Below are 22,607 nucleotides of genomic sequence, written 5' to 3' on the forward strand. Positions count from 1 at the left end.
TCACCCTTCCGCATCTCCTGTCCCAGTACCCCACCCCCGCCATCCCCACAGGTACATGGTCCCCCCCAGGCTAATGGGACAGTTGGGCAGATAACAAGTACAAGGTCCCCACCCTTCCTGGCTGAGGGGCCCCGGACAGAGATAGCTTCACCACATCCTGATCATAGAAAGTTCAAACTGGACAGAACCACGGCAACTTCCAGAGTCTTCAGAATAGCAAGAGTTCTCAGGAGAGCTGTGCCATCAGCTGGATCCACTCTCTGACACATCCCCAGAGCCCCTGTGAAAGTTGAGGGGGTCTGGAGGCAAAGACAATGCCATTCCTGCCCTTTGGGGAGGAGGGAGCTGTTCACATAAGTGGCAGAGGCCATCTGGCTACTCTGCCTGGGAGAAGGGTGCTGGCGAAACAGGCAGGCTGGAGCAACATGGCCACCCGGGTGTGGCACCTGGGGCCTTAGGCAGGAGGAGGCAGAGTGGTTTGGGTAGGCTTTAAGCTGGTAAAAATCCCAGAAATAGTGGCCTGGAACTGAGGCGACAGATTGGTGGAGACAGGTCACAGGGTGGCTCTTGGGAAGGGGTAGTGGGCACAGAGGGATTGGCTATGCTGGAGACCAGCTCCTCTTGCCTGATCTCTGGCAAATGGAATGTGCTCCTGGCCTTCCTGACATGAGTCAGGCAGCATCAGCTGGACTCCTCCGGCCCTTAAGCTGTCTACCTTGAGCATTTGCATCATTGGGACTGTACAGCTTCCCTTTGGAATCCTGCTGATTCCTGGGGCCTGAAGGAATTGGAGATCTCTGGGCTTGTGTGGGATGCAGCCTTCGGTCTGTGCTCCTGTCCAAACACTAGCCTGGCTGGCCCCAGGACCTTTGTTCCAGCAGCCCCACCAAGGCCCCAGGATCACACACTTTTGCACTTGAGGACCGTTTGTGGGCCTTGCACAGGCCCAAGGGGAGGCTGCCATGGGGGGTGGCTGAGGGCCTCTGGGCATTGAGACCCATCCTGCTGCAGCTCATCCCACTGCAAGGAGCTCAGGCTACCAGATAGTTCGGCCTCCCTTGAAGTCCAGCTCCCTGGCTCTGCTGCAACTTCGGGGATTCAGGGCAGTGTTCGGGCTCTTCCCCTTCCTCACAGTGGGGAGCCTGGCCAGCCCTAGGTGACTCCTTGCCACTGGATTTGGCCCAAGCATTTCTGGACAGAGCCCCCAAGGCCAGGTTTGGGGGCAGATGCCAAGCCCTGCTGGCTGGGCTTGGAGCTCCTCCCTACAGGCCCAGGCCAGCACCGGCTCCCTGGGGGCGCCACTCACAAGAGAAAGGTTACGCAGGGCACTTCCAGCAGGGGCTGGCACAGAAGTGGTGCTAATGGTTAGCACAAGTCTGGGCTGGCCGCCAGGCCAGCAGGATGAGCACAGGCCCCGCGCAGAGCTGTGCTGAGACTGGCAGAAGAGCCAGGACCAAGGGGCTGGAACCCTGCCCGGGCACTCTAAGCAACCTGCACAAGTGCCTCCTTCCCATAGCAACGTGCTTGCGGTCTTGCCGCTAGCTCCGGTGGAGCCTAACACATCCTGGATTCGCCCCTGTTCCCGCTGCACTGTTGGCCGGAAGGGCCCAGTCAGTGCTTTACAGCTGTCTGGCCATTTGGTGCGATCCACAGATTGGCAAGCCCTGAGAGGGCAGTGGGAAAACACCCAACCTGTGGGGCATGGAGCCAGCCTCTTAAAACCAGCAGCCTGGCAGCCCACCCTCGACTCTTCCTGCATCCAAAGACCCCACACTGGCTGGGGGGGTGGGGGGTGGATTTCCAACCTGCATCCTCTCCCGGGGTCTGCATCGTCCTCTCCCCAGGCTCTTCTGACTACAGATCTCCCCTTCCTGGGTTGCCGAAGACTGTAGCTGTGCTTCCCACCCAGTAGAAAGGTGCCTAGGTGGCAGGGAGGGATGGGTCAGGCCACGGATCCTCTGGAACACAGGGGCAGTGCTGGGAGGTCTCAGAAAAGGCTTTTTAGGGAGCAGTTGGTGGGCGGGTGGATGAAGGGGGCTGCTGGGCATGAGTAGTGACTGGAAAGAGAACAGGACACAGGTGGGAGGGTATTCAAACCATTTACTAAGCAAATTCTTACCCTCCCCACAAGCTACAAAGGAGGGCAGGGCCCCAGCTCCACACTCAGGATCTGGTGCCCATAAGCATCTCCTGGGGAGCTGCCGGGGTGAGGCAGGGAGGTCCAGGCCAAGTCTTTTAGTCCCCCTGGGTTCAGGCCCCTGCTGTTGGGGGAGAGGCCAGTTGTATACATCCCTCCCGCAGCCCAGGCTGGGGTCCCTGCGCTCTCTGTCTGCCCTCCTGGAATCCGCAGGAGCTGCTGGTAAGGATGACGGCATCCAAGACCCTGAGGGTCTGGGAGGGAACTGGCATTTCAGTCCATTGTCCACTCTGCCAAAGGGACCCGCGCCCCACCCACATCGGAGTAAGCTCTGCGCACAGAAAAAGAAACCGAACAAGTCCTCTCAAGTGTGTGGCTCCTGTTCAGAGCAGGGCGCGGCCCAGGACCCGGCTAGTTGCTATTGGAGAGAACGGGCTGCGGGCGGGAGCTGGGTCTCTGGCGGTCGGTGTGCCACGTCCAGGCGCAGAGCGGGCGGTTCCGCGGAGACCGCGCGGGGGCGGCCTCGCCTCGGATGCCGTCCATGCGGGGCTTCCCTAGCCAGTTGTCCGGCTCGTGCGAGGGGCCCCGCCGAGTCCGGCGCCCTCAGACGTAGTTCTTCTTGTCATAGTCGCCGGTGGCCGTGGGCCGCCGCGACGCGGAGTACTTGACCGGGAAGCTGAAGTCGGGGCGGCCGACGCAGACCCATGCACCGCAGCACACGAGGCCGCCGCCACACATGAGCAGCGCGGAAGCCGCCCAGCCGATGTACAGCGCTGCGCCCAGCTCGTACTTCTGCGACATGGGCACCGTCGGGTCGTAGAACTCGCGGACCACGATGTTGGCGAACCAGCAGAGCGGCACGAGCGCCAGCAGCCCGCAGAGCGCGTAGAGCGCGCCGCCCGTGAGGGCCACCCGCGCCTTGGCCGGCCCTGGGGCCACGCAGGTGGTGCACTGCGCGCCCGCCAGGGTCACGAAGAGCGCGACGAGCGCCAGCAGCACCGCGCCCACGGTGAGTGCCCGCGCCGCCTGCACCTCGGTGTTCAGTGCCAGCACCGAGTCGTATACCTTGCACTGCATGTGCCCGGTGCTCTGCACCACGCACGACATCCACAGCCCCTTCCAGGTGGTCTGCGCCGTCACGATGTTGTGGTCCAGGAAAGCAGTCACCTGCCACATGGGGAGCCCGCACGCCAGGATCAGGCCCACCCATCCCACCAGGCACAGCACCAGGCCGAGGATCTCCAGCGCCGCCGACCCCATGGTTGGAGGCGAGACGGGCGCCCGACGGCCCCCGGGCCTCCGGGCAGGGCGCGACGGTGCCTCGGTGGAGCGGCTAGGCGCCCTGAACTGGCTCTGGTGCCTCTGCGCCGGGGCGCTCGGCTCACCGCCTCCTATCCGCGGTCCGGGAGAGTCTGCCGCACAGCCTCGGATCTGCGGGTGCTTGTGGGGGGCTTCCCATATGAAGGTTCGGGGGCGGACTCTGCCTCGCGGCCCGGCCCCTGGTCCCCGAGCAGCCAATCCGCGCGCCGGCCGTCGGCCCTTAACCAATCACAGGCGCCTCCGGCAGCTGGAGTTAGGAAAACCATTGCCCTTGGGGGGTAGCGGAGGGCGCCGACAGCTCCCTGCCCCGCCGCAGCCAGCGATCCCTTCACCCGCTGTTGTCCAGATCTCGTTCCGGACTGACTTGGGGTTGCTAAGCGCGCGCTCCCCGGGCCACCTTCCTGTGTCCCAGCCTCTCCATTTCAGGAGCCTCATGACTGTACCAGCTTCCCCCGCTACCTCCCGGAGTGAGTGAAGGTCTCTACGCCCAGGCCAGCTCCGCTCTTGCCTGGCCAAGGTCTGCGGGAGGCCCCACCATCACCGTCGCGCAGAGGTTTGCGTGAGGGACTCTTGGGTCCCTTTTCCTGGGTTAGCCAAGCACAGCTCGGCCTATTACTACAGGAATCTCGCCCTGGGGTCCAATCCCATCCCTGACCCTTTCACCACTGCGCGGTTTCCCCCTCAGTCCTGGCATTGTGTCTCCCAGAGACCAAGGGGCCGGCTGTTTGGGTCAGGCTGGAACCTCCAGCCCCAGGTCCTGACCAGCGCCAGTGCCCAGCGGGTCGCCGCCTAGCTGGGGCCTGAGGCCCCAGCAGGAAGCAGGTGGAACAGGGATCTTAACCACCACCTCCGGAGACCCTCACTCTGCCCCTGCCGCCGGGATTTCCCAGACCTCTCAACCTCTGCACTGGTCGCTCCTCTTCCTGAGATGCTTCCCATCCCCCATCCTTTGAGGCCCAGCTCAGGCGACACCACTTTGGGAAGTCCCCAGTGTTCTCCAGTCACTCTACAAGCAGGCTGTCCTCCTAGGAGCAGCCCGTGGCCCCAGGCTTGGGGGCCTACCCGAGCCCTCAGAGAGGAGAAACACAAAGGGACACAGAGGTGCTGTGCTCTGCCCTCCCACCGGTGGAGGTGCCCTGGCACCCCAGGCCCCAGGCCACCCTCCGGAAGGCAACTTGGAGTTTCCTGGCCAGGAGGAAGAGCCCCCATCCTCGCTAGAGGCGGGAGGCTCGGGATTTCCGGGCATTCTTCTGCACAATGGCCCAGCCATTTCTCAAAAGGCCCGCTGGGATGGACATTGGGCCCCCCTGAGACTCAGGTGGGGGCACCAGACCCTGCAGCTCAGAACGCCATGGGGGCACCAGCCCTGTTCTGGCAGCTCCCTCCCTACTCCCCATCAGCCCTTTTGTTTCCAGCAAAGTCTGTACTCAGTCTTGGACTGAGGTGGCTGGGACCCTGGTTCTTTCTTCTGGTCCAGGGTGCTTGGCTCGGCTGGACGGGGCCCTCCACAGAGAAAGCCTGGACATTGAGGTCAGCCACAGCCTAGGAGTTTTGCTAAATCTGTCCCTCCTGGGACCTGATTCCTTCTCCCTCTGCATATGGCTCTGAGATAAGGCCAATACCCTGTTCATCCCACATGGGGAAGTACCCAAGGCAAGTTTGCTGGTCTGTGAGTGTGAAGGTGGTGGGGGGGGGAGTTTTACCGCTTTCTTCACCCTCCAGCCTCCTTGGTCCCTGCATGGGTTAGGGCTCTGTGGGCCACTGGCTCTTCCCAGCCATCCCCTCACTGCTTCCCTCCTGCTGCAAACTCCTCGGCCAGTCTCCCTCCACATTCCCGATTTCGCCTCCTCCTGTCCTCTCCAGGGAGCTCAGCTGTACCACGCACCCCACCCTCCCAATACTACTCCCTTCTGGCCCAAGTCCAGGGACCTTGCCCAAGGTCTCCCACCACACTCCACACTGCTCTCTTCCTGGGATGACTCCTGTAGCCTCCTCAGGCCAGCTGGGCCCCATCCTTGCCCACTCAGGCTGTTCTCCTCAAGGCAGGGAGGCCATGCTGGCAGGCCCCTCTCCTGAGGCCCTTCTGCCCGAAACCCACATCATGGCTCACACTGCCCATGGACAAAGTGCTGGGTCCTGGGAGCTGCCCAGGGTGACATCCACCTGCCTGCCTGCCTGTCTGCCTTGGGCCTGACCAGTCCAAGAGCACACTCTCTGTGCTCTATCCAGACTTGCCTTTCTTTGGGCCCTCAGGCTGGTCTGGCTTTCACCACGGCCTCTTAGGCCTGCAGTGTATCCCTCAGGTAGAGGCTGCTCTTGTAAGTTGTGCTGCTGAGATCAGTTGCTCTTGGATGCCTTTCTGCCCCTGTCTCCTAGCCTTGCTCCCTGAGGCCCAAGTTGGAAGTGTCCGTCCACTTACTGGATTTCCCCATCACCACCCAGGATTGAGCTTCCTCGCAAGAGCCCTCTTTATGCATCTCTCTCTGGCGAGGGGCTTCCTGTGATTCACGGCCGACCTCTGGCCATGCCACCCCTTCTAGCCAGCTTGGAGCTGCAGCCAGCACGAGGATCTCCCCCTTTGCCTGCCTACCTGCTCCTCCCTCTCCACCACCTTGGGCCTATCCCAGGGCTCACCCCCAGCCTGGCACCCCAGGGTGGCCCCAGTGAGCCTCCATCTCTTTGCAGACAGCTTCACAGTATTTTGGGGACTTGATGGAAAGGCCTCAGTTTCCACTTATCCCCATCAGATTTCTGTCCCAACACAACTGTTTTGGTTGTGGCTCAGGGCTGCCATGGAACCAGAGTCCACTCAGAGAGGCCCAGCCCGGACCTAGGAGGGGCATGAGATGTGCCTGCCCTCCCTCCTACTCATGGTGGTCTCCTGACCACCTGCTTCGCACTGAGCTCTGTCTCTGGGTGGAGGACACACCCAGCAAGCTCCTGCCCTCAACCTGTAATTGGGTAGGGCCCTTTCAGGTGTGTCTATGGCCATGGGCTAGAGAGATGGCAGTGTCATGCAGAGGGATAGAGTCCTCTCTAAGGAGATAAGAGTTCAGCCAAGATCTAGGAAAGAAGTTCCATTCGAGAGTGCAGAGGTGGGAAGGGGCACCGTGACTGGGGTGCCCATGAAGCTCCATGAGACAAGGACAAGACAGTGGGCAAGGGCCTGCCGGTGAGGTCAGAGGGGTCTAGGGCTAGGCAGGGTCATGACTCCTTGATCTCTGGAGAGGGGCTCCCAGGCCAGCATGCCAGCCAAGGCCACCTGCTCATCTGCCGCTATTGTTCTGCTTTCCCAGGGGAAGAGCGGCAGGATCTCATTAATTGTGTGAGGGAAAGGCCTGAATCAGCAGAAAAGCCAAGTTTATCTTGAGCAGCTGCCGACTGACCCTGTGCCAGGGTGATCCAGTGACCTTCCAAGGACAATCTAAATTTAGGCGCCAGATTCCTGGGTATTGGGGTTAGGGAAGCTCCTAGTAGCCAATTTCAATTCAGAGGAAGTGAAAAACAACGTTCCTTCTATCTTTTGGCTTCAAAACAGTTAAGGATGTTTTCCTCCAGTGGAGCAGAAGTTTGTGGAGTCTCTGATCACACACCTCCCCCACCGGTGCCCTTTCTTGGTAGCTGCCCAGAGGCAGCATGAATCCTCAGATCACTTGGCCCTGCTCTGGGGGCCTAGAAGGGGAACAGGGGCTTGCAATGATGTGCAAAACACCTTTTGACAAAGAGCCAGTGAATTCACAATTCAGACTAGTGAATTGATCTCTCCTTGCCTTAGTTTCCGCATTGGTAACAAAGCCCTCCACAATGGAGGCTGCAAGTTTGGAGGGGAGGCCATCACCCATCCCTGGCCCTCTGCTGCCATTCCTGAGCACACTATAGGGTCCTGAGATGTTCTCTCTGACTCCCTTGACCTTTGCAGCTCATCTGACTTCAATCCTCAGAGCAGGTGCCACTGGCTGTTTGTCCAAATTGGAAGACATTGTGCCTTAAACTTCTCCAGTGGGTAGAGGAGTGAGGGGCATGGAGCTCTGGTCGACAGAGACCTAGGGTCTTGTAGGTCCCTCATACCTTCAAGGACTATAACAGATGGTAGTCTCTGCATAATCCAGGACCCCTTTGGGAATCTGGAGGAGGTCAGCCAATGGCAATAGTGTCCTCAGGGGCAAAAAGTGGCCCTCCACCCCACTCCCACTCCTCACCCCTCATATCTGCCCTGGTTCCATGGCCTCTCTGTCCACCTTCTCTCTCCAAACCCCTTCCTTCTCTGATTATTTCCTTCTTTGCATGCTGCACTTTGTAACAATTTTAGATTCTTTCCACTTAAAATCATAAAGTGATTCTAGATTCTCTTTTTTCATTTAGCATCATATTATAAACATGTCTACACTTGTTAAAAACACTCTCATGGGGGCACCTGGGCGACTCAGTAATTTGAGCCTTCAACTCTTGATCTCAGCTCAGGTTTAGATCTCAGGGTGGTGGGTTTGAGCCCCTCATTGGGCTCCACACTGGGCACGGAGCCTACTTAAACAAAACAAAACAACACAAAACACCCTCATAATTACTATTGTTTCTAATTGCCTGGAAGATGGCCTCAGGGGTTGGATGGAGGTAAAATGGAATCTACCTCCACCATTCACAGGGGTGGGATGTGACTAGAGCAATGTATTCTGAGGTTCTGTAAAATGCAGATGATAATGGACTTAACACCAAAGGGTTGTCAAGGAACTTAGTAGATAGCATTCCCTGGCTCAAGGTGAATGATGAATTAACAATGATGATGATTAATTATACAACCATCCTTCAAGACATACTTTGATAAAAGATGATTTTTCTGTTATCAATAACACTGCTACCAAAGTAAGCCTTGGTATTTTGGATGATTTCCTCAGGAAAAATTCCTCAAAGAATTTCAGCTCACATCCAGGAGGTTGTGTCACAGAGACCTCTTATCTGAGTATGTGTTTTCATTGCCTCTCACCAGCATTGGATATTCACAGTTTTAAAACTATACTTCTTGAGTAGGTAGAAAATAGTATCTTTTACTCTCATTTCTCTGAACAGTAATGTGGTTAAAATTTTTTTCAACTTATATTGTCTAATTTTATTTCCTCTTTGGTAAATTGTCTGTGTACCTGCATAAATATAGAGCATTGATGTTTTTCTCACTTTATAAGTTAGAAACATTAACTGCTGTCATGTGTATGGCACATACCTTTTGCCATTTGCTATTTAATCTATTACTGACTTTTTTCAGGATGTTATAAAAATTGGAACTTTTGAGTATTTAAATCTATTAAGGCTTTCCCTATGTGATTTGTATCTTTATTTTTTTATTATTTTAAAGATTTTTACTTATTTATTTGTCAGAGAGAGAGAGGGAGAGAGAGCGAGCACAGGCAGACAGTATGGCAGGCAGAGGCAGAGGGAGAAGCAGGCTCCCTGACGAGCAAGGAGCCCGATGTGGGACTCGATCCCAGGACGCTGGGATCATGACCTGAGCCGAAGGCAGCTGCTTAACCAACTGAGCCACCCAGGCGTCCCTGTATCTTTATTTTTAACTGTTAAAAAGCCCTTCTGTATAAAGAAGATAAAAATTAAAAAAAATTTTTTTACAGTTTTCTTCTACTTTTCCTCATACCAAGGAGGGCTTCCATTCTGACAAAGATGGATGGGACTAAACAGATTAAAGTTCTGCTCAACAGCAAAATGGAGGGGATAGAGGAAAGAATAAATAAATTTGAAGATAGAACAAGAGGATTATTTCATCCGAACAAGAGAGAGAATGTGGAAAAATTTAAAAAAAGAAGAAAAGAAAAGAACTAAGCCTTGGGGAAATGTAATATGATAACTAAAGATTTAACATCCGTGTTATTGTGTCCCAAAAGGAAAAGAAAGAGGGCAGGGATTTAAAAAAAAAGTATTCAAAGAATTAAAAATTTAAAATTTCCTAAATTTAGCAGACAAAGCAAAAACCAAAAATCCTGCAGATTCAAGATGTTGCCTGAATCCCAAGTAGGATAAATCCAAAGAAACTGACACCAATACCTATCATAATTAATTTTCTGAAAACTAAAGTCAAAGAAAAATATTGTGAAGAAGCAGAGAAAAAGGACACCTATAGGGGAAAAACGAATCAAATGACAAAGTTTCTCATCAGAAACCATGGAAAACAGAGGAAGTAGCACTTCCTTTTTAAGCATTGGAAGAAAAAAAAATGTCAATGCAAAATTCTATATCTGAATAGATTCTTCAAGAATACAAGGAAAATAAATATATTCTCAGATGAGGGAAAACTAAGAAATTTATCACCAGGAGATGTACCCTAAAAAAATGGCTAAAGGATGTTCTTTAAGCAGAAAGGAAATGATAAAAGGAGGAGTCTTGAAATAGCAAGAAAGAAGAACATGGTAAACAAAATCCTGATGAATATAACAGAGTCCCTCTCCTCTTGAGTTTGCTAAGTTATATTCGATGCTTGAAGCAAAAATTATAGCACTCCCTAAAATGGTTCTCAGTCTATGTAGAGGACATATCTAAGATAATTATACTATAACTGGGGGAGGGTAAAGGGACATAAAGGGAGGTAGGTTTCTACACTCCATTCTAACTGGTAAATACTGACACCAGTAGACTTTGATGAGTTATGTGTAGTTAATGTAATCCTAGATCAACCATTAAAAAGCTATACAAAAAGATACACTCAAAACTACTATAGGTAATTCAAAATGGAATTCAAAAAGATGTTTAAGTAAACCACAGGAAGACAGGAAAAAATAAACAGAGAAACAAAGAGAGAGTGCAAACAGAAACAAAAATCAAGTGGCAGACTTAAGCTTTACCATATCAATAATTACATTATTTTAGATGTATATGGTCTAATAACAAACAACAGATAATGGTAGAGTAGACAAAAATATATAACCTAAATATATGATACTTAAAATTAAATCACTTCAAATACAATGCCATGCATAGGTTGAAAAAGATGCACTGAGTATTAAGATGTACTAAGCAGAGTGCCTATATTAATGTCACATAAAGTAGATTTCCTAAGAAAATTACTAGGAACAGAAGAAAACATTGTTTAGTCATAAAAAGCGTCAATCCATCACGAAGATATAGCAATCACAAATGCATATACACCAAACAAAAGAGCTGGAAAGTAATGTGAAACGATAAAACTGAGTGGAGAATTACACAAATTGACAATTATAGTTGAAGCTTCAATACTCCTCTCTCAACAATTGATAGAACAACTGGACAGAGAATCAGGAAGATAGAAGACCATTCATATAGTACTACCCAACGAAGCAGAATACACATTCTTTTCAAGGCCCAGAGAACCTACTCCAAAACAGACCATATCCTGGGCCATAAAAAAGAAACAAGAAAACAAAAATCCTCAAAATTAAGTGAAAACAAAAGGTGATTGTTTGAAGTTAATAAAATAACAAAACTTTACTCAAATTGACCTAAAAAAGGGGAGAAGACTCAAATTACTAAAATCAGGAAAGAAAGATGAGATACCACTAATGAATGACCTTACGGAAATAGAAAATGATTATAAGGGAGCACTATGAACAATTGTCTGCCAAGAAAGTAGATAACTAGGTGAAACGGACGATTTCTAGAAACACAAACTACCAAACCTGACTCAAGAAGAAATAGGAAATCTGAATAAACTGCAACAAGAGGTTGAGTTAGTAAAAACAAACAAACCGAAAACTGCCAACAATGAGAAGTATTGGACCAGATGGATTCACTAGTAAATTCTACCAAATATGTATTTATTTATTTATTTTTAAAAGATTTTATTTATTTATTTGACAGAGAGAGGGAGATCCCAAGTAGGCAGAGAGAGAGGGGGACTCAGGCTTCCTGCTGAGCAGAGAGCCTGATGCGGGGCTCGATCCCAGGACCCTGGGATCATGACCTGAGCTGAAGGCAGAGGCTTTAACCCACTGAGCCACCCAGGCGCCCCTCTACCAAATATTTAAAGAACTAACACCAAACAATCTCAAACTTTACCAAAAAGCGGAAGAGGTGGGAAAACTTCCTAAGTCACTCTATGAGACCAGCATTGCCCTGCTCCAAAGTCAAAACTAAACCCAGTAACATGTATGTGTGTATATATGTATGTGTACATATATATTATATGTATATATAATATTATATATATTATGTGTGTGTGTGTGTGTGTGTGTATGTACACACACACACACACATACATACTATACAACATGACCAAATCCAAGTGATTTATTCCAGGAATGTAAAATTGGTTTAATGTCTGAAAATCAATTAATGTAGTACACCATATCAGTAGAATCAAGACAATAACAATATGATCATCTCAATAGACACAGAAAAAGCTTTTAACAAATCTAATATACTTTCTTCATAAAAACACATAGCAAGCTAGGAATGAAAGGGCTACTCCTCCCTCTGATAAAGGGCATCTGTGAAAAACCCACAGCTAATATCATATTAATGATGAAAGAATGAATATTTTCCCCTCTGGGATCAGGAATAAAACCAAGATGTTTATCCTCACAACTTCTATTTAATATTGTACGGGGGATTTCAAACTAGGCAATGAGGCAAGTAAAAATTAGAAGGCCAAGTCTGGAAAGGAAGAAATAAAACTATCACTACTTGTAGATGACATGGTATTGTATATAGGAAATCTTAAAGAAGCCCCTAAAGAATTATTAGAATTAACAAACAAGTTTATCAAGGATACAGGGTACAAAATCAAAATACAAAAACAACTGTATTTCTATACACTAGCAATGAACAATCTGGAAGTTTAAAAAATGATTCAATTTGCAATGGTGTAGAAAAGAATAAAATACTTAAATAAAATAATTACAAATTTAACAAAAGAAGTGACGAACTTACACTCTGAGAACTACAAACATTGTTGGAAGAAATTAAAGAAGACCTAAATAAAAGGAAAGATATTTCATGTTCATAGATGACAACACTTACAATTTTAAGATGACAACACTCCCTAAACTGATCTACAGATTCAACGAAACCCCTATCAAAATCCCAGATGGCGGAATTGACAAGCTGGCCCCCAAATTCATAGTGAAATGCAAATCATCCAAAATAGCCAGAATGATCTTGAAAAAAGAACAAAGTTGAAGGACTCCAAACTGATTTCAAAACTTACTACAAAGACAAGACAATGCAAGAACTCTGCTTTCACCACTCTTGTTGAATATAATGCTGGAAAAAAATAGAAGAGGTACAGATCAGAAAAGAAGAACTAAAATGGTCCCTATCCAGCTGCAAGCTAAATAGGTTTTGGGGATGTATTGTACAACATGGTGATTAAGGTTAAGAAGTATTGTTTTGTGTATTTGTAAGTTTCTAAGAGAGAAAGTCTTAAAAGTTCTCATCACAAAAAAAAAATTGTAACTATGTGAGGCATGGATGTGTTAAGGCAATTTATTGTGGTAATCGTTTTGCAATGTATGTATCAAATCATTATGTTATACACCTTAAAATTCTACATACAGTGTTATATGTCAATTATATCTCAATAAAGCTGGGGGAAAACTGTCCCTTTTTGCTCTTGATGTAATTGTCAATATAGTAATTTCATGGAATCTTTTTTATTTATTTAGAACAATAGTAAGTATTTATTAATTCACATAGTTTCTTTGTGTTCAGAATTTGGGGATAGTTTAGTTGGTGGGATTTTTAAAATTAATATATAATGTATTATTTGCCCCAGGGGTACAGGTCTGTGAATTGTCAAGCTTACACATTCCACAGCACTTACCATAGCCCATACCCTCCCCAATGTCCACAACCCAACCTCCCTCTCCCTACCCTTCCACCCCACAGCAACCCTTGGTTTGTTTCATGACATTAAGAGTCTCTTAGGGTTTGACTCCCTCTAGATCCAATCATGTCTCATTTTTCCCTTCCCTACCCCCCCACGACCCCCTGCCCTGCCTTTCAGATTCCTCATGTCAGAGAGATCATATGATAATTGTCTTTCTCTGATTGACTTATTTTGCTCAGCATAACATCCTCTAGTTCCATCCACATTGTTGCAAATGACAAGATTTCATTTCTTTTGATGGCTGCATAGTATTCCATTGTGTGTGTGTGTGTGTGTATACACACACAAATATATACCTCAAAATATAATCTCAAAATGAATATGTGTGTGTATGTATGTGTATGTATATATGTATATATATGTATACATACACATACATATCACATCTTCTTTATCATGGAATCTTTTTTAAAAGGCTTTAGAACTAATTAATGAATTCAGCAAGATACAAAGATTTAAGATCAAGGTACAAAAAATCAGTTTCCATATCTATATACTAGCAATGAAGCTGTGAAAACCAAAATTAAAAATTCAACATCATTTGCTCTCAAAAACAGAAATACCTAGATGTAAGTCTAATAAAATATACACAAAAGTTGTATGCTGGAAACTGCAAAGCACAGATGAAAAGAATCAAATATCTAAATAAATGGAGAGGCATTCTGTGTTCATGGATGGGAAGTCTCTATGTAGTAAAGATGTTTATAGTGCAATTCCCTTCAAAATCTCAGCAAGATTTCTTATGGCTATAGACAAGATTATTCTAAAACCTGAAAGGAAAAGAAATTAAAATAGCTTTAAAAATCTGAAAAACAAGAATAAAGTGGGAAGAATCACTCTATTTCATTTTAAGACTTACTATATAGATGTTAATGTATTGCTTATTAGGGGACAGAGACATTGTTCAATGGAACAGAATAGAGAACCCAGAAATAGCCTCACACAAGTAAGTACAGTCAACTGATTTTTGATAAGCATGCAAAAGTAATGGCCCAAAAGAATTGAAAGCAGAGCCTTGAACGGTATTTGTACACTAATACTCATAGCAGCATTATTCACAACAGCCAAAAGGTGGAGACAACCCAAATGTCCACCAATGGATGAGTGGATAAAAAAAAAAAGTCGTTTATCCATAAAATAGAGTCTTATTTTTAAATAATATAGTATAGTTTTTAAAATGGAAGGAAATTCTGACACATGCTACAACATGGATGGACCTTGAGGTTACTATGCTATGTGAACCAAGCTAGACACGCAAGGAAGAATATTGTATGATTCCATTAACATGAGGTACCTAAAATAATCAAATTCATAGAGACAAAGTAGAATGGTGGTTGCCATGGGCTGGGGGAGGAGGGAATGGAGAGTTGTGGTTTAATGGGGACAAAGTTTCAGTTTGGGAAGATGAAAAGTTCTGGAGATGGATGGTGGTGATGGTTGTCAAAAATGTGAATGTAGGGCTCCTGCGTGGCTCAGTTGGTTAAGCAACAGCCTTCAGCCTGGGTCATGATCCTGGAGTCCTGGGATTGAGTCCAACATCGGGGTCCCTGCTCAGCAGGCAGTCTGCTTCTCCCTCTGACCCTCTTGCTTCTCATGCTCTCTCTCTCTCTCACTCTCTCTCTCAAGTAAATAAATAAAATAAAATAAAAACAATGTGAGTGTACTTAATATCACTGAAATGCAAACATTGTTAAAACAAGAAGTTTTATGTGATATAAGTTTTACCACAATAAAATAAAAAGCAACGCAATGGAGGAAGGATAATCTTTTCAACAATATGCTAAAGCAATTGGATATCAATAGGGGGAAAAAAACCCTTAATCTAAACCTCACAGTATTAAAAAAAATATCAAAATGAATCCTGTTTTAATTGTAAAATGTAAAACTAAAGAACTTTTAGAAGGTAACTCAGGAGAAAGTCTTTGAGACATAACCATGATACAAAAAGCTTGCTCATAATGGAGAAATTGATCAATTAACTTTACCAAAGTTAATTTTTTCTTCATGAGACACTTTTAAAAGAATGAAAAGACAAGCTACATGCTGGGAGAAAATATTTGCATTCCACATATTCAACAAAAGACTAATACCCATAACATGGAAGAACTCTAAAAATTCAGCATTAAAAAAACAAGCAATCCAATTAGAAATGGGGCAAAACCACATAGAAACATTCCATCAAAAACATGGCAAGTGAACATATGAAAAGATGTTCAAATCACTATCCATTAGAGAAATTAAAATTAATATTTTAAAGATGGCATGATCATCACATATTTAAGGATAAGATATCATTACATTTATTAAAACAGCCAAAATAAGGACACCTGGATGGCTTAGTCAGTTGAGCATCCCACTGTTGGTTTCAGCTCAGTTCGTGATCTCAGGGTAGTGAGATTGAGCCCCACATTGGACTCCACACTCGGTGGGGAGTCTGCTTGAGATTCTCTCCCTCTCCCTTTCCCTCTGTCCCTACCCCGAAAAATGAACAAAAAAATCTTAAAAAAAAAAAGAAAGAAAGAAAACAGTCAAAATAAAAAAAAAAAATAACGACAACACCAAATGCTACTGAGGATGTAGAGAATCTGAATCTCTGATACATTGCTGGTGGGAATGTAAAATGATACAGCCACCCTGGCAAACAGTTTGGCAGTTTCCTAAAACACTAAACACATACTATCATATAGTCCAACAATTGCACTTCTGGGCATTAATTACAGAGAAATAAAATTTTATGAGTGCATGAAAACCTGTACATGATTGTTCATAGCAGCTTTGTTTGTAATAGCCCCAAACTGGAAATAACCCAAATGTCCCTTAGTAGGTTTGTGGTTAAACAAACTATGGCACATCCATAGTATGGAACAGTGCTCAGCAATAAAAAGAGACCAAATGAACCATTGAAATACACAGTAACTTGGATGGACTTGGATGGATCTCAAGGGTATTAATTGAAGAAAGCCAACGTCAGTTGGCTACATACTCTATGATTCCATTTCTATAAAATGACAGAATTATGGAGATAGAAACAGATTTGTGTTTCCTAGGGGTTAGGAATTGTGGCAGAGGAAGAAGGTGGATATGGCTATAAAGGGATAGTACAAGGCAGATCTTCATGGTTGTGGAGTAGTCTATATTTGAATATAGCAGTGGTTACATGAATCTACACATTTGAGAAATTACATGTGTAGAATTACATATACACATCATGTATACCTAGTGATATAGAATTAGACACACACATTGTACCAGTGTCTAGTTCCTTAAAAAAAAAAAGATTTTATTTACTTATTTGACAAAGAGACAGCAAAAGAGGGAACACAAGCAGGGGGAGTGGGAGAGGGAGAAACAGGCTCTCCACTGACCAGGGGACCCCAATGCAGGACTCAATCCCAGGACCCTGGGATCGTGACCTGAGCTGAAGGGAAATGCTTAGCCACTGAGCCACTCAGGCGCCCCTAATGTCAAATTCCTGATTTTGATACTGCACTATAATTATGCAAAATGTAATCACTGAGGATAGCTGGGTGAAGGGTACATAGGACATTTTTATACTATACTTGTAAGTTCTTGTGAATCTGTAATTGGTTCAAAATAAAATTTTTTAAAAAACAAAATGAAAAATTTTTTTCAAGCATAGAAGAACTGACAGAATTCATCACCAACAGACCAGCACTACAAAAGATATTAAAGGAAGTCCTTTAGGCACAAGGTAAATGATACCAGATGGGAATGAGAACATACACAGAAGAATAAAGAGCTCCAGAAATCGTAAATATGGGAGTCGATTTAACAAATTTTAAATTATTTTTAAAACCTCTTTTAAAATACTTAATTTTTTAACACAAAATTTATAACAATGTATTGTGAGGATGGACTTGTAAAATGGATGGCAATATTTGCACAAAGGCTGAGCACTTATGATGATGATGAGGATGGTGATGATTAAAGTATAGTTAACATACAATGTTACATTAGTTTCAGGGGTACTGTGTAGTGATTTGAAAAGTCTGTATATTATGCTATGCCCCCCACAAGTATAGCTACCATCTGTCACCATACAAGCTGAATATATTATTGTAAGGTCTATAAAGTGTATGTGAAATCATATGCTATCATGTGATAAGTTAAAAATCTCTACTAGAAATAAAAAAGCAACCACTAAAAAAAAAAAAAATGAAACAGACCAAAGAGATATAGTTAATAAGCAAAGGAGATAAAATGGAATCCTAAAAGGTACTAAACCCAAAAAGACAAAAAAATTAGGAAAAGGAGAACAAGTAAGAGATGAGATGAATAAAAAAAAATAGCAAGCTGATAGATTTAAACCCAACCATCTTAATAATCACATTAAATATTAATGGTCTAAATATCCCAATTAAAAGACAGAGATTGTCTGATTGGATTTAAAAAGCCACATCCAACTATATGCCTGCCTATAAGAAATTCATTCTAAATAGAAAGATACAAATAGGTCAAAGTAAAAGGATGCCTTGGGGCTGAACAAGATGGCATAGACTGATCTCTCCCTACTCCTTTCCACCAAGCACAATGACAAACCATGGAAATAATTCAAGAGTCACTCAAAGAAGAACTCTGAAAGGTGGTAAGAAGAAAGTGAACTGGTTTGGGGCTCCAGAGCTGAAAGAGCAACATAATGGTAAGAGACTCTTAGTCCCCCACCCACCAGGAGAAGGTGACACACATCTGGTGTCTCCCAACCCCCAACATAGCAACAGAAGACACTCAAAGCCGGCTCACTTCCCTGAAGGTAATGGGAGGCCCTCTGACAACACCTAGCACACTCACAGCACCACCAAAGAGAAGAGGCCATGGGGAGAGCTCTCTTTCTCTGCCAAAAGATACCGGGTAGCTGGGGGTCCCTGGCAAGTGTGACTCTGCCACAAGTGGCCTGGCCTGGGAAGCATCTTTGAGTATGTCTTATAGTGGCACAGGGGAGAAAATCTCCGATTTTGAATTCATTTATTTAAAGCAACACCAAGCCAAAGAAAAAGTCTTACGCGCCCCCCCCCCCGCCCCCCGCAGAATCTCACTGTACAATGATCGAGACTTGAGAGAATTTAGGATGAAGGCTGTCTGGGGTCTGAGAAGGGGTTGTGGGCCCCAGAGTTGGAGTGACCCACACCATATAGAAATGAACTGGAATGGAAGCCGGAGGAATGTATACGAACAAGGTAACAAGGTAATCAACAGAGCTGGTTTTATTTTCTTTAATTTTGTCTCTTCTGTTAAATTTTCTAGGATCCATGTGTACTATGTGTACACTGAGGCAATGAATACCAACAAGAGGCAGGGAAGCCCATGGCTAAAGCTCAGGTTCTGTGGCTGGGCTATCTGCACCTAAATCCTCCCACTAGGTAACTGCGTGCTAGGTGGGTGTACCAGTTCACTCAGCTACAAGGTGGAAAAGTAAGGACAGCTTCCTCTTGGGATATGGTAAGGATTAAATCAGCTCATGGATTAAAGTGCTTAGAGCAGTAATGGCCCATAAGAAGTGCCTACATTTTAGGGTTACAATTTTTTTTTTACTAGATTCCTTCCTGGATTCTTTATTATTTTTTTAAGATTTTAAAGGATTTATTTATTTATTTATTTATATTTGGCAGAGAGAGACATAGTGAGAGAGGGAACACAAGCAGAGGGAGAGGGAGAAGCAGGCTTTCTGCTGAGCGGGGAGCCTAAGGCGGGGTTTCATCCAAGGACCCTGGGATCATGACCTAAGCCAAAGGCCGATGCTTAATGACTGAGCCACCCAGGCACCCCAATATTTTTATATATTTATTTGAGAGAGAGAGAGAGAGAGAGCATGTGTGAGTGGGGGGAGGAGCAGAGAGACAGGGACAAGCAGACTCTGAGCTGAGCACGGAGCTTGAGCCCACAGCCCTGAGATCATGATCTGAGCCAAAATCAAGAGTTGGATGCTTGACCAACTGAGCCACCCAGGTACCCTCATTTCTGGATTTTTAAGTATTTTTGCCACTATTTTAGATTGTATCTTTTTAAAATTGTATTTTCTAAGGGATTTTTGCCAATATATAGAAATGCAAAAGAATTTTGCCTCTAATCCAGCAAACTTATTTAATTCCAACAACTTACTTGCAGATGTTTTTGGGTTTCCATATAATCACATCTGCAAATACGTTTTGTGTTTTTCTTCTTTTTTTGGTTTTGTTTTTGAAAGAGAGAGAGTGTGTGCAGGCAGGGTGGGGGAAGGGGCAGAGAGAGAGAGAGAGAATCTTAAGCAGGCTCCATGCTGGGCACAAGACACGGGGCTTGATCTCACAGCCCTGAGATCATGACCTGAACTGACATCACGAGCTGGACACTTAGCCGGCTGAGCCACTCAGGTGCCCCTGTAATTATCTTGGTAAATCCAGTCCCTTTTATTTCCTTATCTTGTTTTACACCCCTGGTTAGGATGTCCAGTAGCTCATCTAAAAAAGTCCTCATTGTGCAGCACCTAGGTGGCTTAGGTTTACCATTAATTTTTTTCCTTGTCCTATTCTTGCTAAGTTTGTATACTAGGGTTATATTCACCTTATAAAAATGAGTTGAAAACATTTCTTATTTTTCTATTCTCTGAAATAGTTTGTACAAGATTAAAATGATCTGTTTCTTGGAAGTTAGAATTTGCATGTAAAGCTACTGAAACATTTAGGGAAGAGGAGTAGTTTTTATTTATTTATTTATTTATTTGTAAAGATTTAATTTATTTATTTGATAAAGAGAGAGACAACAAGAGAGGGAATACAAGCAGGGGGAGCAGGAGACGGAGGAACAAGCTTCCTGACAAGCAGGGAGCCCAATGCAGGGCTTGATCCCAGGACCCCAGGATCATGACCCCAGCCGAAGACAGACGCCTAATGACTGAGCCACGAGGGGTAGTTTTTAAGTTACTGATTACATTTCATTAATTGTAAGACAAATCAGGTTTTTAAATTTCTTTTGGAGTCCATTCTGGAAAACTATTTTCCAAGAAATTACTCAGTTCATGTTTTCAAGTTTGTTTCCACACACTTGACAAATAGCTCCTTATATTTCCGTTTACTTGTGGAAGCATTTGTGGTTAAGTCTCCTTCTCTTTCTTCCTTCCTTCCTTCCTTTCTTTCTTTCTTTTTCTTTCTTCCTTTTTTTAAAAGATTTTATTTATTTATTTGACAGAGAGAGACATCGAGAGAGGGATCATAAACAGGCAGAGTGGGAGAGGGAGAAGCAGGCTTCCCGCTGAGCAGCGAGCCTGATGCAGGGCTTGATCCCAGGACCCTGGGATCATGACCTGAGACAAAGGCAGTTGCTTAACCGACTGAGCCACCCAGGTGCCCCCAAGTCTCCTTTTCTTTTCTACTGTGTTTTGTTGTTGTTGTTATTTACACTTTTTCTTTTTCTTGTTAATATTACCAGAAGCTTGGCTTTATATTTGTATTCCCAACAAATCAACTTTGGGCTTTGCTGCCTTAAATTGCATTTCATCTGATACCGACACAGCTCAAGTTCACTCTTGGCTAGTCTTTGCATGGTGTATCTTTCTCTCCCCTGACCTTCAATATTATATTTGTTTCAGGAGGGTCTCCTATAATTGCAGAAAGCTGGATTGTTTTTCATATAATGTGGCAATCTTTTTCTGTATCTGGAGCATTAGGTCCTTTTACATTTTTTGTGATTACAGTTATATTTGGATTTATTTGTAACAAGTTATATCCAGATCCCCCTCTCTACTCCTCCTTTCTGTCTTCTTTTGGATTGTTTTTGTATTTTTCTTATTTTTTTCCCTTGTGCTTGTTTGCAAATGGACCTTCCTTGCCTATTTCAGAGGTCACCTTCTAAATCAAATAACCTCCAACATTAATATCTCTGTTCTCCTCCCACCAACACCAAAACCTTAGAATGTTTCAACCCCTTTACCTGCTGCCAGCTCTCATGTTATTGTCCCTGCTGCCCTGTGATTGTTTCATACACTCAGGACTGGTATGCAGGGTCCACCCGAAGGGCTGGGAGAGGATCCCCCCACCTCCTCAGACGGTGGCCGCACCCAGCTCACCAGACGGAGAGCCAGAGCAGGAAGCAGCTGTAAACACAGGCTGGGTACCCACACTGTTCCCAGGAGCTGGCTCTCAGATCCTATCTCGTTACTCCCCTTGCCTTTGTCAAGCTCTCAGGACTTGGCATCTAGGCCAGCATTTTGCCCAAACAAGGAGTGAGTCAGAACTGGACATCCAGGGCCAGGCTGACCATGCCAAGGACATGGGGACACTCTCCCAGCCTGCTGCCTTCCCAGGACTGGAGAGGATATGGTGCCTCCCAGCCTGCCCGCTTGCCTGCCCTCCCAGGGAGACTAGCAGGGCCTGGAGCATGCAAACTCATCCCTTATCTGCCCTTGCTTGCCCCCTGGAGACACCCCCTTTCTCTTCACACTCTCACCAAAGAGGTAGAGCTGGAGATTGACCTCGGCTGGGCCTGATCCCTGTAGCACATGCTGGCTGAACTCAGACTATGACTTCTCCTTCTCTCATCCCAGACCCCATAGACAGAGTGACAGTGGGTGCAGAAGTGCTAGGCCGAGGAGACCAGCCACCTGTCTGAGAGGCTGGGAGGTTGTAGAGAAAAGTTGCCCTCTACATGGGTTTAGAGGAATGAGTAGGAGTTCTCCAGGGTGGAGATGGGAACAAGCTTTCTGGGAAAGGGGAGACCCTGGGTCAGAAAAGTGACAAGCACCAGCAGGATGGGCTAGGGGAAACAGCAGTAGAACAATGGAAGAACCAGTGTGCTGGGCTTGGCCTGGGTGGTGCCTGGAAGAGAGCTCAAAAGAGCAAAATCGAGGTTCCACCTTTCCAGAAGCTGCTATTCCACAGTAGTCGCATGGCCACATCTAGATGCCAGGAAAGGTGAAATGTAGTTTTTCAGCTGGGTGGACACAAACTCAGCAAGCCTCTTATTTCCAGAGGGCAGGGACAGCCCCCAGTTCATGGTGGGCTCTCAGGGCTCACCAAGCTCGGGACCTGAGAGGCAAGAGTGAGTCAGAGACCCTGGGCTGAGGATGGGGTTCAAGACAGCAGCCAGAACCCACCCACAGACTCCCCTCTCTCCCATTATAGAATATCTCATTGTGCACTACACTAACCATATTGAGGGCTGATAAACAAACCCACGGAAAATAATTTAAAATTCCATCATTGGACCAGAAATTTTGAGAGACTTTGAAGATTTTTTGGAAGATAGGAAGGAGATAGGATCAGATGGAGGGATTAACTGCAATGGAGATAAGTATGA

The 22,607-nt window shown here is 45.8% G+C and overlaps 1 protein-coding gene across 1 annotated transcript; it reads right to left on the bottom strand.

Moving 5' to 3' along the window:
* Positions 1 to 2,080: 2,080 nt before the first annotated feature.
* LOC111142578 (claudin 5) lies at positions 2,081 to 3,584 on the bottom strand. Its single transcript, XM_022495862.1, has one exon. It carries the CDS (start codon positions 3,395 to 3,397, stop codon positions 2,741 to 2,743), a length of 657 nt encoding a protein of 218 aa, XP_022351570.1. The 5' UTR covers positions 3,398 to 3,584; the 3' UTR covers positions 2,081 to 2,740.
* Between the last annotated feature and the right edge of the window lie 19,023 nt (positions 3,585 to 22,607).

The sequence above is a fragment of the Enhydra lutris genome, unplaced genomic scaffold (assembly GCF_002288905.1).
Source record: "Enhydra lutris kenyoni isolate GAN:26980312 unplaced genomic scaffold, ASM228890v2 scaffoldscaffold8, whole genome shotgun sequence".
Classification (NCBI taxonomy): Eukaryota; Metazoa; Chordata; class Mammalia; order Carnivora; family Mustelidae; genus Enhydra; species Enhydra lutris.